At 31.5% G+C, this 17,311-nt stretch overlaps 1 protein-coding gene and 1 long non-coding RNA gene across 6 annotated transcripts; both read right to left on the bottom strand.

Annotated features, from left to right (window-relative positions):
* Window positions 1–12,689: 12,689 nt before the first annotated feature.
* Window positions 12,690–15,629, bottom strand: LOC123205029. Of its 5 annotated transcripts, none has more exons than XR_006499694.1 (4): window positions 15,277–15,629; window positions 14,739–14,851; window positions 13,432–13,926; window positions 12,690–13,345 (listed from the first exon to the last, which is right to left on the bottom strand). It is a non-coding gene; the product is annotated as an uncharacterized LOC123205029 (long non-coding RNA). The 5 variants fall into 5 exon arrangements; XR_006499691.1 differs by having other exon boundaries at window positions 12,690–13,697; window positions 13,773–13,926; XR_006499692.1 differs by having other exon boundaries at window positions 12,690–13,926; window positions 14,732–14,851.
* Window positions 15,630–15,740: 111 nt separating this feature from the next.
* On the bottom strand, window positions 15,741–16,769 carry LOC123205110. The gene is made up of 2 exons (XM_044621930.1): window positions 16,417–16,769; window positions 15,741–16,094 (listed from the first exon to the last, which is right to left on the bottom strand). The coding sequence occupies exons 1-2, from the start codon at window positions 16,747–16,749 to the stop codon at window positions 16,038–16,040; spliced, it is 390 nt and encodes a 129-aa protein (XP_044477865.1). The 5' UTR covers window positions 16,750–16,769; the 3' UTR covers window positions 15,741–16,037.
* Window positions 16,770–17,311: the final 542 nt, after the last annotated feature.

The following is a 17,311-nucleotide window of genomic DNA, read 5'->3' as shown; positions in this document are numbered from 1 at the left end:
GACCGGATTGAACCAACTATGGTGCAGTTCATCATACTTATAGACTGTGTCAAACCAAGGTCTACACAATACTAAACCTTATAAATTACATTGATTTATAAAAATATTAAAATTTGTGACATGACTCATGTTTAAAGGAGTTGTATTGTGCCAAACTCTTAATGGGTTAACTTGTGGATCTTGTTATGGGTAATAAGTTATTTTTTAAATTAATTATTAAATTTTACTAATTTATATTTATTTTTAAATTAATACAACTAAAGATAGTACTTCGTAAATGGTGGGTCAATTTTCCAAATCATATTTTGTATTTATTTTCAAATAATGTAAAATAATTTTTATTACTTAATTTCATATAATAATTAAAGGAGATTCTTCATTTTATTAGTGACTTAGTGTTGAAACTTTTTTTTTTAACTACGTCTTCTTGACTTACTCAATGTTTGATGTAGAACAATTATCGCTTATACATTCCACCAAAAAGAAAAATCGAGAAAGTCAAGTGCGTGCCCTTCAAGCATTGTCAAAACTTAGTTTTTATTTTGTTTTTACAATTTGGTTAATGTTTTTCCTTTATAATACTTTGTAATGAAAAAAAAAAACTTAATATATTTTAAACAGAAAAACTATTAAATTATTAGAACGAATTTACTTTTGTAAACTCAATTGAACAATAATGGTGTAGTATAAATACTGAAAAAAAGATTTTATAGGAACAAGTAAGAGTTTCTACAAGATTTCTGAGATAGTGTTTTTCTACAAAATCTCTCATACAGTGTTTACACTGAACCTATTATTTCTCATTTAAACCTAAAAAAATAAATTTGTCCCAATCATTTTAATGCATTTTTTGTTTAAAATATATTAAGTTTTTTCATTACCAAAATATTTTAAAGAAAAACAATAATTAACAAATTGTAAAAACAAAATAGCAACTAAGTTGTTATACATTAAATAAAATGTGGAGTAGTAGATAAAGTGAAAAAAAAAAAAGAAGTGACATTGTCTAAAGGCTACGCACATGAGCTTCTTGTTGCTTATGTTATAAGAGCATATGAGCAACAACTGTCCCAAATCAAAGTCATATAAGCCAAAAAGATGTAGTTAGGAGAAAAAATTTCTAATACGATATTATCAATAAAATAAAGAGTTTCTTTTTATTATAATACGAAAATAAATAATAAAAAATAATTTTATATCATTTAAAATAAATACAAAATATGATTTAAAGGGTCGACCCATCATTTACGAAGTATTATTCTAGGTTATATTAATTTGATAATAAATATAAATTAGTAAAATTTAATAACGAATTAAAAATTAATTTATTAATAAAAAATTGAGCACAAAATACAATTGAAAAAAATATAAAATATTAAATAAACAGAAATTAAATTGTGAGGCAAAATTAAAATTTGATTGAGATTGAAATTGAATGAAAAAAATGTAAAGGGATTTAAAATTATGTTTTGAATATGGTTTGGAGAGTGTGGGGAGGAGGGGGTTTATATAGAAAATAACAAAAAAATTGGAAAAACAAATCTAAGCCAACAGCTACTGCCCTGGAGCCCAACGGCTATTTGCTTGGCTTGGCTTGGCCTTTGAGGGTGCAGAGTGGTCTCCATTCTACACCTGCAAAGGTATCCATTTTATTTTAAAATATTTTTATATTTTAAATGACCTATAAGGACTGAAAATAGGGAATCTCCTTCCATGTCTAATCTTACAAATGTCTAATCTCAAGGAATAACTAAGGTGTTATCTAACAAATGTACTATCGTTTTAATGGAAATAAAAAAAAATATATATAAAAAAATTATTTAAAAATAATAATCTATCAATTATACCAAATTAACTCAAGGGTCTGACATTGTAACATACGTTGCATTGTTGTAATAATATTATTAATTAAGTTTTGGTTTGTTTATATTTGTTAAATAATATTATATGTACATAATTTTAATAGTAATTAAATATATAAGTAATATATTATCATATGATTAAATATTATTTTATTTTTAGTTTAAAATTAGATAATCACATAATAATATATCGTTTATATAATCAATTGTGTATTCAAAATTACATATACATAGTTTAACTGATATTTATTTATCCATTAAAATTTTCAAGAAATTGTTGTAAGTCAATTAGAAGAAACTCAACTTTGAGGTTTCATTAGTAATTATCTGAATATCTTCTTTTTCTGGCTAAGTAAATGCATGTATTCCTAAATATAATGATAAAATAAGATTGTATTATTGAATTTTATTTCGTCCTTTTATTTTACATATATTGGAATTTGAATCATTTAATAATAATTAATGACTTGTCAGCAAATTATTTGTTCTCACATTCTAATTGTAAGTTAAAAGATGCATGTAAGCTTGTTGTACTATTACTTGAGAAAGTTTAAGGATCTGCTTCTTCTGGATTTTCGACATTTTTTTGTTTTTTTTTTATTTTTCTTTTCTATTAAAAGAGAAAAGGAAATCACTTTTGTTGCCATTTTTGGAAATTAAGATTTGAAAAAATAATTTATAAACAATTTATTTGCCCATACATATGTTTTAACAAGTAAATATTCACGGTCAAATGACTATTCTGAAGGATTTTGGCAAGAAAATTAAAATTTTTAATTTATGTTCACATCATATGTAACAATGGTATTGTAAAGTTTACATGGTTTTTCAAGAATAAAACATAGAAACATGTAAACTACCTTGTACCTTATAATTTGATTTGAAATTTGGAAGTTTGAATCACTAAAATAAGTGATCTCTTGACTTGCACCCTTCAAGGAAGAAAAATGGAAGAAAGGAGAAGCGTTTCCCGGCAAAGAAGAAGAAGAAAAGAAACCTTTCTTACTCACACTTACCATGTAGTCCAATCCCTCCGTCATTACATCCCAATTAAACTTGGATTCATGAAATGTTCAAAATCCAATATTTAATCTTTTCGAATATCAAGTAATACATCATAACGTGCCACATCGAAACTCTCTTTATGTAGTCTTTTATCTACACTGACCAGTGTCTTAGATTTTCATGTTTTTCGATATTCGTATGGAAACTCGAAAGCAATCGAGCTGACGGATCCTTGTATGATCATCACTTGTCCTCTCGCTCAAGCAACATATAATCAAAACGGCTTCTGAACGAGACATGATTAGCCTCGTGGTATACAGCGTATGAACCATACGTTCCGGAACGAAGCATAACTGTGATATCTCAAGTCAAAGGATCTATACACTAGTATGATTCACGATGTATCATTGACTACATATTAATGCCCATGTGATCATCATTTAGCAGTCACGTTCGATAAACAATATAATAGAATAACCTTTGATCAGTTCTCTAACCATTAAATGGTTTCATTGTTTACCCATGTGTATATCCACCATGTCTAATATCATCTATTGATATACTGTGGTGATATAGCACACACCCACTGTGCAATACTATTGCCCAAACAGATTGCCTATGTAGGGAACGATTTGATGACGTTTATTAAAACTTATTGAGACCTTTCACATGTCGTATGCATATAGCTAATATGGGTGTAATATACAACTACAACATAGATATAAATATAAGTGATGTTGAAAACATGTGAAGTATGACATAACTTTTCTTTTATTAATAATGTATATGCAAAATATACAATCTTTAAAACTAATTAAAGCGATTAGTTTTTAGGGCATATTCTAACAAAAAACTCCCACTTGCACTAAAGCCAATCGTTGTAGTACCTAATGCCCATCCTCTCTAGATGTTGGTCCAACAATCTTTACGTCAGTGTTTTAGTTAGGGAATCTGCAAGATTGTCTGCCGAAGCAATCTTTTGAATGAAAATATCTCTAGCTCCAACGAATTCTCTCAAAATGTGATATTTTCGTTGAACATGTTTTGACTTTTGATGCGCTATTGGTTCCTTTGCCTGTGCAATGGCATCAGTATTGTCATAGAATAGAATTACTGGTTGACTCATCTGAGGAACCATGCCCGACTCCATAGCGAATTTACACATCCAAATAGCCTATTTTGTAGCTTTTGAAGCGACAATATACTTAGCTTCTATAGTAGAGTCTACAGTAGTTGATTGTTTGGCACTTTTCCAACTAATTGCACCTCTATTACAAACAAAAATAAATGTAGACATAGACTTTCTATCGTCTATATCTGACTGAAAATCAGAATCTGAGTATCCTTTGAGTGTCAACTCTGAACCCTCATAACCTAGTATCAACTCCTTGGTCCTTCTTAAATACTTCAGAATGGCTTTTATTGTTGCCTAGTGTCTTTCTCCAGGATTTGACTGATATTTGCTTACTGCACTAACTGTAAAAGCAATGTCTAGTCGTATACATAACATGACATACATGAGACTACCTATTGCTGAAGCATATGACACCTCAAACATTCATTGTCGTTCCTCATCAGTCTTTAGACACATATCTTTTGATAGATATGTTCCATGAGGAAACGGTAGTAGACTTCTCTTAGAGTCTTGCATGTGAAAACGTTTCAACACTTTCTCTATGTACAACTTTTGAGATAAACCTATTAATCCTTTCGCTCTATCTCTATAGATACAAATACCTAGAATATAGGTTGCTTCTCCAAGATCCTTCATGGAAAAAGATTTTGCTAGCCATAGCTTAACGTCAGTCATAGTGCCAATGTCGTTTCCAATTAATAATATGTCATCTACATATAAGACTAAGAAAACGACAATTTTATCTCTATCCAATTTATAAACACACGACTCATCCGAATTTTTAATAAAACCGAATACTCGAATTGTTTCATCAAATCAGATATTCTAGCTTCTTGAAGCTTGTTTCAATCTATATATAGATCGATGTAGTTTGCACACTTTATGCCTCTTGGTAGCGGATACAAAACCGATTGGCTGCTCCATATAGATATTTTCCTTAATATACCCATTGAGAAAAGCAATTTTAACATCCATCTGCCATATCTCATAATCAAAGTGTGCTGCGAGGGCTAGTAGGATTCTAATGGATTTAAGCATTGCGACTGGTGAAAAGGTCTCCTCATAATCTAACCCTTGTTTTTGAGTATAACCTTTAGCTACCAATCGAGCTTTATAAGTTTCAACTTTTCCATCCTTGCCAATTTTCCTCTTGAAGATCCATTTACATCCGATCGAAACTATTCCATCAGGTGGATCAACGAGTGTCTATACTTGATTGACATTCATAGATTCAATTTCTGAATTCATTGCCTCTAGCCATCTATCGGAGTCAATATCTAATATTGCCTCTTGGTAAGTTTTTGGATCCTCTAGATGTTCAGTTTCTCCCATTAGAAGAGATTCAAAATCTCCTTCTGTCAGAAATCCATATCTCTCGGGAGGTCGAGACACTCTAGCAGATTTTCTTATTTGAGCTGTTGTAGTTGGTATAGGTGATTATATACCTGAAGGATTTACTTGAATAGACTCGGTTACTAGCTCTCTAGACTATTTTTCGAACACAATTTTCCTTCCTGCACCACCTTTCTCTAAGAACTCTTTCTCAAGAAAATGTGCATTTCTACTGACCATAATTCTTTGATCAGAGTGAAAGTAGAAATAATATCCTAAACTTTCTTTTGGATACCCGATAAACCGACTCTTTTCTACTCGGGACTCTAGTTTATCAATTCTAACCATTTTGACAAATGTTGGACATCCCCAGATTTTCAAGTAGTTTACACTTGGAAGTCTGTCATACCATAATTCATATGGTGTCTTTCGAATGGACTTTGATGGTGTTTTATTCAACACATGTAGTGCTGTTTGAAGAGCATATCCTCATAAATAAACTAGCAAATCAGTAAAACTCATCATAGATCGTACTATATCTAATAAAGTATGATTTCTCCATTCAAACACACCATTATGCTATGGTGTGAATGGCGGAGTCAACTGAGATAGTATTCCTTTGTCTTTTAGGAACTCTTGGAATTCTGTACTCAAGTATTCACCTCTACGATCTGAACGTAAAGCTTTAATATTATTTCCAGTCTGGTTTTCTACTTCTTTTTGAAACTCTCTGAACTTTTCAAAAGCTTCAAATTTGTATTTCATTAAATACAAATACCCATATCGAGAATAATCATCGATAAAGGTAATGAAGTATGAAAAACCTCCTCAGGTTATTTCATTAAAGGGGCCACACACATCAGTGTGTATCAACTCTAATATATTTTTGGCTCACTTCCCTTTATTCTTAAACGGAAGCTTGATCATTTTTCTTTGAAGACAAGATTCACAAGTAGGATAGGGTTTTGAACCCAATAAACCTAAAAGTCCACTTTCTCTTAATTGTCGAATCTGATCATCTCCAATATGACCAAATCTGTGATGCCATAGAACTATTGGATTTATATGTTCCCTAGTTCTTTTAGATGATTTTGAATACATGGTGCTATGTAAATCAAGCTCTACCACATACAAACCATTTGTATTGATAACATTTCCTACTAATCTATTCCTAAAATAAATTAGACATTCATTTCTATTAAAGGTAAATTGATAACCATTTTTACACAAAACTGGAATAGAGATGATATTCCTGGTGGCATTAGCAAAATACAAAGTTTTATACAAAGTTATTACATGCCTAGTAGGTAACTATACACTACATACACCTACAGCCTATGCAGAAACTCGTGTCCCATCAGCCAGTCTCAGTATGATCTTATCACGTCTCAAGGCAGAACTATTCTACAGATGCTGTAAACAAGCATAAACATGTGAAGTTGCAGCAGAATATAATATCCAGAAATCAATGTTTGAATTAACATTTAATTCAAATTCAGTAACATAACACTGATATGTACCTGCTTTGCTTTTTCTCAGAACATCAAGGTATAGAGGGCAGTTCCTCTTCCAGTGCCCCTCTTGGTTGCAATAAAAGTAATTGCTCTTCTCCTGCTTCTTTTCTTTTTGTGAAACATATGGTTGTGGAGGCTGAGAACATGATGCCCCGATGCCAAAACCTTTCATCCTAGAAGGTATGGTAGTGGTTTTCTTAAAACCCTTTCTTTGTACTTTTGGTCCACTAGATCCCATATGTGAACCTCTTTACCAAGGCTTTTGAGTTTGCCTCGTTTTGCCTCTCGTGACAAAGGTAGCTAGCAACTCAACTGGTGTTTTACCTTTCTTCTCATTATTGTAAAATTCTTGAATATCATTGAGAAGATCAGGGAGAGTGCACTTAATCCTATTGAGATTATAATTTGTAATAAACGATTTAAAAGTTGGAGGGAGTGAATGGAAAATCAAATTCACCCAAACATTATGTGGCAAATCTATGCCCATAATTTGTAACTCCCCAGTCTTGTTAATCATTTTAATAACATGATCATCTGGGGAAATGCCCTCCTTAAGTCGCATGTTGAATAGTGAAGTCATCATATTATATTCCTTCACTCGAGCATTTTCATTATATAATTGTCTTAAAGTAGTGATAATTTCATACGCACTTTTCACATTCTCAAACCAAGTTTGAAGTTCAGAGTTCATTGATACTAGCATATAACTGTGAACTCGTAAGTCAGCATCTACCCATTCAGCATAAACCCTTTGCTTTGCCTCAGGGGCATTAAGGTCCACTGCTGTTGGTAAAGGTGCCTCCAAGACATAAGTTGACTTTTCAAGATTGAGAACAATGGTTAGATTTCTCAGCCAATCCTTAAAATTGGGACCAATAAGCACATGCGAGTCCATCAATTTCAGAAGTATATTGTTTACCGTTGACATTTTGAGATTCTAGATCACAAGAGAGAATGCTGTAAGAAATAACAAATTCATTAGAAATTACCAATAAACCTAATCTTATTAGCTCCCACTATTTTATTCAAATCTTATACTTCCTCGGTTGAAGATTCGGAAAGTTCATTGGATCACTTTCTAGTGGGGAATCAAGTTCTTATCAAACTTGACAAACCACATATAATAGATCTAAGTTTGTCAAGCTCAATAAGTAGGAATCGATTTCCTTTTACATTCTAAATGCAAGCTATGATTCATATGAGCCTCTAGCTTTGAACACCTCACATAATAGATCTAAGCACTTTAAACTAGTCAAATTCAACCCATCGTGCTTTCCAAATATAATACCTCATCACTCCTGCACATAATAGAATCTAGGGAATGACAAAAATAGTACTCTAGACACCAATCGACTAATTTTACGTCATATGACATAGTATCTGTCATATAATAGAAATCTAGGATTTCTAGCCTTATGACATAACCCTAATCAACCCACAATGGAAGACTCGAATTTGATATGAAAATTTTAGGGAAGATTTTATTATTATTGTTAATAAGAGTCATTTTATATCTTGAGTAGTCTAATATGTATCTTTGGATACGTATTTGTCACCTAAGACATGTTACTAAACCATATTCTTACAATTTATGCCATTGAAAACTTTTCTAATATCCTAAATGGTATTGTAAGAATATTTCATGCCTAAAAGTTTTAGTTCTCTAAAACACAAAACTATGTGTTATATGCCATAAATAAATTACATGATAATATAAAACATAAAACTTAGGCATGCTATTGAACACATATCAATTATATTATTCAATAATCAAAAGAAATTATATTTTCATACAACTTAGCATATCACATGTCTAAAATGTACATTAGGTTGATCTTGCATATAAGACTTCCAATATCTTATAATTTAATCTTAGATTAGCAAACTTGAGTTTTTATTTATGTATCTAAGACAACAAACACATCCAATATGTTAAGTCCATTTCAATCTAGCATACATAATATTAAGCATCTAGAAGCATGATGTGTACCATGTCACAATGTCTCATATATATAGCATACACGTGTCACGCATTAATACTATCATATATACCTTTAATGACATGACATTTTGGGCATCATATTAATATTTGTAACACCATAGTCAAACATTCAAATATAGAAATTAAATTTGTAATTTGGTAAACTTAACAAATAATTTACCATATTTCATGCTTTTTATTCAAGTTTGCTAAAATACAAACACATCCAATGTTTGGTGTCTACAAGATCAAACCATAACAAGTAAACAAAGTAATTTAAACCAAAATTCTATAATGCATTTTTCTTGAAACCAACCATGAAACCCTAATTCTTGATGTTTCCAAAACACATACCAAGTTCACCAAAATCTCACTAACCATGTTTCAATTCATACTTAAATATGAATAGATTTTAGAATGACAAATTGTAATATAAATACATAACACATGCCTAATATGAGCCAAATTCACAAGTGTCATGCATTTCACAAAATCATGACATATATGAATCATTCATCACTCAAACATAATCCATCTCACCATATAATAATTATTCAAGCATGAATATGGTTACTCATAAAGTAATTTATCCAATCCAAGCTATTAAGAATTCAATTCTCAATCAAACCAAGTCAAGCACTAGTTTAAGGAATTAATAACAATTCAATCAACATTGAATGTTATTTCCATCAACCAAACACATGGAAATCATGTTAATTTGTTCATGCCCTTCACCAAGTCTCACAAACTAAGTTTCTTAAAAAACACATTCCCATGTAAAGTCATGATTAAAATTCATGTGTATATCATGACAATCATGTATAAATCATGATTAAACCATTAATTTAAAAATCACCTAAATTTCTAAAATTAGGGTTTTTTTTTAATTTTAATTATGTCAAAAGTTATCCAACACAATTTCAACAATTTAAAGCTTCTCCAATGCTATTAAGACATTCCTAATAACATATGTACACTTGGTTTGAACTAATCACATATAACAAAAATTATAGCTTAGGTTTTGATCACTAACACTTCCAAACACCTAAAATTATGGCATGTTCTTGTCATTCAAGGATCAAACTCTTGCTCTGATACCATTTGAAGGATTTTGGCAAGAAAATTAAAATTTTTAATTTATGTTCACATCATATATAACAATAGTATTGTAAAGTTTACATGGTTTTTCAAGAAATAAAACATAGAAACATGTAAACTACCTTATACCTTGTAATTTTATTTGAAATTTAGAAGCTTGAATCACTAAAATAAGTGATCTCTTGACTTGCACCCTTCAAGGAAGAAAAATGGAAGAAAGGAGAAGCTTTTCCCGGCAAAGAAGAAGAAGAAAAGAAAAATGTATATATTTCTTTATTTTTGCCTCACATTTATTACATTAAAACTTGATATTTATCAAGTTATAACATGTGCTTAATTCTTATTGGTTGATAATTAAGAGAAATTGGAATTTGACACATGTGAAATAATTTGTGCCCAAAATTATTCATTTTAACTTTCTAAACAATTTAAAAAGTGTAAAATAACAATTTTGCCCCTTTTTCGAATCTTATTCGAAAAACACAATTTTTATTCTCAGAAAGTGCTAGCCAACCATGGATAAATATTTTCAGCTTCATAACACCATTTTTTTCCTTGAAATATGGGTGTAACTTTCAAGGTTCATAGTGACGTAGTCATGGGCCCCATATTAGACGATATGTTTCATTATATCATTATAGTCGTTAACTGATATACTTCATTTTTTGTTACAAAACGAAGCTCCCACTGATCATGTGGTGTCATCTAGCAATGTCCCATGAGCCCTACATCACAATGAAGTACAAGCTTCACATAATGTCAAATAAACCTTTCTTACTCACATTTACTATGTAGTCCAATCCCTCCGTCATTACATCCCGATTAAACTTGGATTCATAGAATGTCAAAATCCAATATTTAATCTTTTCGAATATCAAGTAATACATCATAACGTGCCACATCGAAACTCTCTTCATGTGGTATTTTATCTACACTGGCCAGTATCTTAGATTTTCATGTTTCTCGATATTCGTATGAAAACTTGGGAGCAGTCGAGCTGACGGATCCTTGTATGATCATCATTTGTCCTCTCGCTCAAGCACTATATAATCAAAACGACTTCTGAACGAGACATGATTAGCCTCGTGGTATACACCGTATGAACCATACGTTCCGAAACGAAGCACAACTGTGATATCTCAAGTCAAAGAATTTATACACTAGTATGATTCACGATGTATCATTGACTACATATTAATGCCTATGTGATCATCGTTCAGCGGTCACGTTCGATAAACAATATAATAGAATAACCTTTGATCAGTTCTCTAACCATCAAATGGTTCAATTGTTTACCCATGTGTATATTCACCATGTCTAATATCATCCATTGATATACTGTGGTGATATAGCACACACCCACTATATAATACTACTGCCCAAACAGATTGCCTATGCATGGAACGATTTGATGACGTTTATTAAAACTCATCGGAACCTTTCACATGTCGTATGCATGTAGCTAATATGGATGTAATATACAACTACAACATAGATATAAATATAAGTGACGTTGAAAACATGTGAAGTATGACAAAACTTTTCTTTTATTAATAATATATATGCAAGATATACAACCCTTAAAACTAATTAAAGCGATTGGTTTTTAGGACATATTTTAACATATTCTCCATCCAAAATTTAAAAAACTAAATTTTAACCCTTCATTTGTTTTTGATAATAAATTCTATTTAGTTTTTAAAAAAATGATAATTTTACTTTTTCAGTAAAATTATAAAATTTTTATTAACATTTAATATAAATTTCAAAATAATAAATATTTTTATCAATTAAAAAATTTATCAAGAAATTTAAAACTTCCACTAATTTTAAAATATTGCATTTTATTAAATTTTTTAGGGATGTAATTGTTATTTTTGAAACCATAAAAAAATATGTAAAAAGTTTAAAAAATTTTTAAAACACTACTAATTTTTTTTAAATTTTAAAAATACTCTAAAATTTTATTAATACTCGTAACATTTTTAAAATTTCAAAATTTACCTGACTAACTTTCAATGGGTTTTGATAAATGGTGAAAAAAATATGGACTTATTGTAAATTAATAATAAATTTATTGAAGTTCCGTTTTAAACTAGTGATTATTCTATTAATTTATTTTTAATTTTTCAGTAACTATAAATATAAAGCTTTAAATTAAAAATATAAATGAAGAAGAATATTTTTTTTATATTCAATAAAACAGTTTCATTCCTTATCGAAAAATTTAAAGTAGGGTTACAGAGAAAAATATTAAGGGCTAGAAATCATTTCCTGTTATTCTTTGGTAAAGACTAAAATACCCAACAAGTTAACTAAATTTATAAAACCGTATAAAACACAAAGCTACAACAGACAAGTACAAATACAAAAATTACCAAAATATTTGGTTACAGATTAAGGGCACAGGATTTTTGAATGCACTATCACATGGCTCTTGTAGATATATATACATGAACAGAATAGAAATTCAAGAAATCCAGCAACAAGAATTATACCCACTGTCCATTCCCAAAATAATATAAACTTATTTCTAGACTAACGGAAAAAAATAAATATATATAATATAATATAATATATAACTCATATAAACCCACCACAAATGTTAAGTCTGGGTCCTTTTTAAGTTTCTTTGTTTTGATGCATTGAAAGGAGAGAAATAACTGCAGGAACTTTGATAAGTTTCTTTGTTTTGATGCATTGAAAGGAGAGATATTTGTTTCTCCTTTTATTATCAAGACCTCTACAACAAACATTACGACAGACAAACATTATTCCCTTTTGAAAACTTATCAAAGTTCTTACCACCATAGAGATTAACAGAAAAATCAAAAAAAACTTTTTTATCACCAAACTTTACAAGTACATGTGCAGACTAGACCAACTTGTTTATGCTATACAAAAACAAAACTTTAATTTTGAGGCTAAACCAGCAGGGTGCTTTCTTCCAAGGCAGCAACAAACCAGATCCTCCAGGATTCAGATCGCTCAGACCTACACCTGCATAATGCAAAATGCTGCAGGACCAGGGAGGAGCAACAAACATCCAGAAAAAAAATTGCAATCTCACAGATGGTTGAAGCAGCAGCTGAAACAGGAGAAAGAAGCCCAGCACGAAATTTACCTAATTTGATCAGCTTCTGCACCTGGAAAAATTCTGGAAAGGCCTGGGCAAGAACTGCTTCTGACTGAAAATCTGCAGAGCAAGGCCTGCTTCTGTCTAATTGTTGCACCTGGGAAAAAAAACCTAGAACTGCAAGGATGAGGTGATCAATGCCGCTATCCCAGGCAGCTTGGACATTGGCAGGATTTCACCCAAATGGCCGCACTGCTGCACAATCAGGAAAGGCAAAGTAGCAGGCAGACTGGTAGTGCTTGCTTCTTCCGAGAACTGCACAGACAGCTTTCTTGTAGAACCCTGCAAGCAGTAGAAGGAAGGCAGTGGAAGAATAAATTCAGTCATGCAGACAGGAGCACTGGAGAAGAATAAAATCTGGAACAGACTGCATTAGAGGGAAGGCAAGCTTCTATTGCAGTGAAAACCAGGAAGCAGAAACGTTGAGCTGCTACAGTCAGGAGAGTAGGACAGAAAATCTGGGCAGAGAAGTAGAGAAGATCTGGGATTGGATCCTGCAGAAGAAACTTACAGCAGCACTAATCCCATGACAAGCACAGCAGGTAAGCAATTGCAGAGGTTGGTTCTGGAAAGACAGGACGATACAGGGAACCAAGGAAGCAGAGGATCCACAATCTATTCTGGAGCAGAACACCTGGAACCAGAAGCTGGACAAGATAAACAAAAATATCAATTGAAATTGATTTGGAACTTGGCTCTGATATTTGACCTTGGACAGAAATGCCTTTGCAAGTTCCAATAAATCAACGCAAGGAAACCTGCAGTATGCAAGCACAAACTTCCCATTTTGATAGCTTGCTAAGAAACGAAAAGCTGCTTGGCCAGGAGAGAGCTTTGCGACAGAAAGGATGATTCCAGAATTGCTTCATAAATAAAACGAAAGCAAGAAATAAGTTTGATACCAGATATATGTTACCAATTTTTGCAGAAGAGCAATCAAAAGACTTAAAGAGGACCCAAGATTCAACAAGGTGATCTCAGGCTCTTTTGTACCCATTACCACACCCTTCTAAATCTGAGCTTGCAATAGGGAAAGGTTTTATGAAACAAGTTAAAGTTTAAACTTCAATGAATGATTTGTCCTTAGTCACAAAATGTCTTTTTTTCTAATATCTCTACTCATGAGTTAAACATCTCTAGTAACCTAATGATATACTTTGAAACTCTGCTTAGCAGTACGTGTAATAAAACCAGAAAAGCCAACCGTCAATTTCTCAAATTCAGAAAACTGTTTCAAACTGATAAAATTTAAATTCTATGTTTTTATATATAGATCTCTTGCGTGTGAAAAAGAATTAATTATTTATAAGCTATGAAGAGCATTATGAAATCTTGAAACCATAGTTACCAATACAAACTTTCATGAGATTCTCAAGTTGCTCATTTAGTCTTCTAATGGAGCAACCACATGCTCAACAACTTTTGCAACAATGAAAACACATTATAACAACTTATGTGAGTCTGTTAACATCTAGTCCACTGCTTAGTCTGTTGTTAATTATATCACCAAATAGAATCATCATACCATTCACGACACAAATTTCATAATTTAGACATTCATTCATGTAGACACATAATTCATATTACATTATAAATGCCAAGAACCACAATAGGCAAAACGAAAAAGCAGAAGCAGAAGAATAAAGATGGAAACAAAAGGCCTCCCACCTCTGACCTCAACACAGGAAACTTGAGCTGCAATAATGCCTCACAAACCACAAACAAAAGAGCCTTATTCCAGAGATTTCATTGAAGTTTGCTCTGTATCCTTCCAGAACTCTGAATATTCTGTAAAAATATAGCACAACACAATGAAGTGAACAAACGAAGTGCAGGGAAATGTCATTTTAAATTTTAAAATGATGATCTATAGTTTGGTAAAGAGAAAAAAAATGTGAAGAAAAAAAAAAACAGAAACTCATTTCCACAATCATGACGTTTTATGGTTGTACTAGAACACACACACACACACACACACATACATACATATATATCAAGGTTGCCTCAAATGGCCTTTAGGCTACTATAAAATTCAATAATTTTTTTTGACCTTTTGTCTACAGAGTTATTGACTACTTCCAAGATAATGTTAATATAGAGGAAAGTTAATGATAAGGTCATGAGGACGCAAGACCTTATCCTCAAGAAACAATGATTAGAAGTAAGGGGAATGAGATAATACAAAAATAAGTAACTGTTAAATGAATATGTACCACTTTTTTCTGTGTAGAAATTGAATAGTAGTATTAAGGTCACCCTCCCAGCATCCTAATTCGTCATGTCGTTGCTGTTTTACTTTTCGTAAAATTGGTACACTTAAGACTCCTTCAAAGAAAGTCTTCATATTGTGGCATTTGCAAACTATCAATTCTTCCAAAGCTGGAAATTTGAGGACATAATTACCGGAGCTAAAGCTTGTGAGATTTTTTAAATTACCAAGTGACAGCAGCTTTAGTTTGTCAAAAACAATTTCCTCGGCTTTTGTACCCCCCTCACTTGATACTACTTCTGCCATCATTTTACATTGTGACAATATCAATTGTTCAAGTCGCACCAGACTTTTGGCTGTTGATAATGATACTGAGTTTATCAATCCATCACAGTACCATACTTTTAGAGTTATGAGATTCTTAAAAGTGGTTGAAGACGGCACTATACTAATCAAATTGTGGCACAAATTTAAGTGTAACATTTCAAGATTTTGAAGAATTGAGTCCAGATGATATTTTTCTTTCCACATGTACTCCAAATTGAAAAGCCCCCGTAGCTCTAGTTCCTTTATTTGTGTGAGCATGCTTACATGTTTCTCATCTTTTTCACATGAGAATATCTCTTTATATGAACTCGATCGTAGTATAAGTTTTTTAAGATTGTTAAATTTCTGAAGGATTCCAATTGGAATGTTCGATGATTCATCCTTAGTGATCTTAAGAATTTTCACTTTAGAAAACTGATGTTCTGCAAGTTGGTCTTGTCATATAAGTGTGACGTCTTTTCCACTTAGTGTCAATTCCTCTGACTTAGAGTTAACCTGATGATTGATTAAGTAAATTATAAAAAAGTTAATGTTTTTTTCAATATTTCTAGCATTATTTTTTTTAACAAAAAGTCAAGAGAAAAAAAAATTTTGAATGTAGACAACTAATTTGTCATCCTAATATTGGTTGTACTATTCAACTTTAATTTGTGTGTTGAACATAAAGAAAATTAATTTTTAGTGTGTGTAAAATTAAAATTTTGTAACTTAATATTTTTTCTATTAAAAAAATTTCAATTAATTTTTATGCCAAGAATTCAAGTTTGAAGGTGTATAAGAAAATTCAAAGAAAAGCAATCTTAAATTAAATGCATACCTCTTTTTCGTACAATGGTTGTATGGTTGCATTTAGGTCACCCTTCCAACTCCATTTGTCTTTATCCGGCCAATCTTGTTGAACTTTCTGTAAACTTGGTGTATTTAAGTTTCCTACAGAGAAAGTCTTCATCGTAGGACAATCATATACAGTTAATTTATCCAAAGACGGAAATTTCAATGCATAATTCCCAGAGTAGAAGCATGTGAGGCATTGTAAGTTTTCAAGTGACAACAATTTCAGTTTGCCAAAAACAATTTCATCTTCTGCTGCTACATCTTCTGTCTTATTTGATACTATTTCTGTCATCATTCTGCAACTTCCAATTTTCATTTCTCGCAACTGGACCAAATTTTTTGCTATCATCAATCCAAAACACCTCCGTACATTCAGAACTGTTAGATTCTCAAAAGATGCTGCGAACGGCAGAACATTTATCATTCTATGAGAATTATTTACATCTAGAACTTCAAGATTTTGAAGAAGAGAGTCTAGGTTGGAGCTTTTTCCCCAAAGGTACTTCGCATCATAAAGATTACTCAACTCCAAACTTTTTATGTGTATCATTGTCTGTGTATGTTTCTCATCCTCTCCACATGTAAATATCTCTTCATATGAACAGCCACTGAGTATGAGTTTTTCCAGCTTAACCGATCTCTGAAGGATGCCAACTGAAATATTGACAGATTTATCCTGTTTGATCTCAATTGTACATCTACAAAAGTTTTCTGGAAACTGATGTAGCAATGTTATCATATGATCTGCTCTAGTTAGGGTTAATTTCTCCAAATTGTGGTTAATCTGCAAACAAATTAGACAAAATAAAGCTAAAGTTGAAGTTCTCAAACAATTTGACACAAAAATATTGTATTTTATTTAAGCAGAAATAAAATAT

The sequence above is a fragment of the Mangifera indica genome, unplaced genomic scaffold, assembly GCF_011075055.1.
Source record: "Mangifera indica cultivar Alphonso unplaced genomic scaffold, CATAS_Mindica_2.1 Un_0001, whole genome shotgun sequence".
Taxonomy (NCBI): Eukaryota; Viridiplantae; Streptophyta; class Magnoliopsida; order Sapindales; family Anacardiaceae; genus Mangifera; species Mangifera indica.
Note: the sequence above shows the minus strand (reverse complement) of the source record. Positions and strands in the feature narration are given on the sequence as shown.

Excerpts from the sequence above, each read along its gene's own strand:
- LOC123205110 (XM_044621930.1), bottom strand. The coding sequence starts at position 16,749 with ATGAAAATTGGAAGTTGCAGAATGATGACAGAAATAGTATCAAATAAG. Across the intron at positions 16,095-16,416 it reads AACCATTGTACGAAAAAGAG|GTTAACTCTAAGTCAGAGGA; the intron begins GTATGCATTTAA and ends ATCAATCATCAG.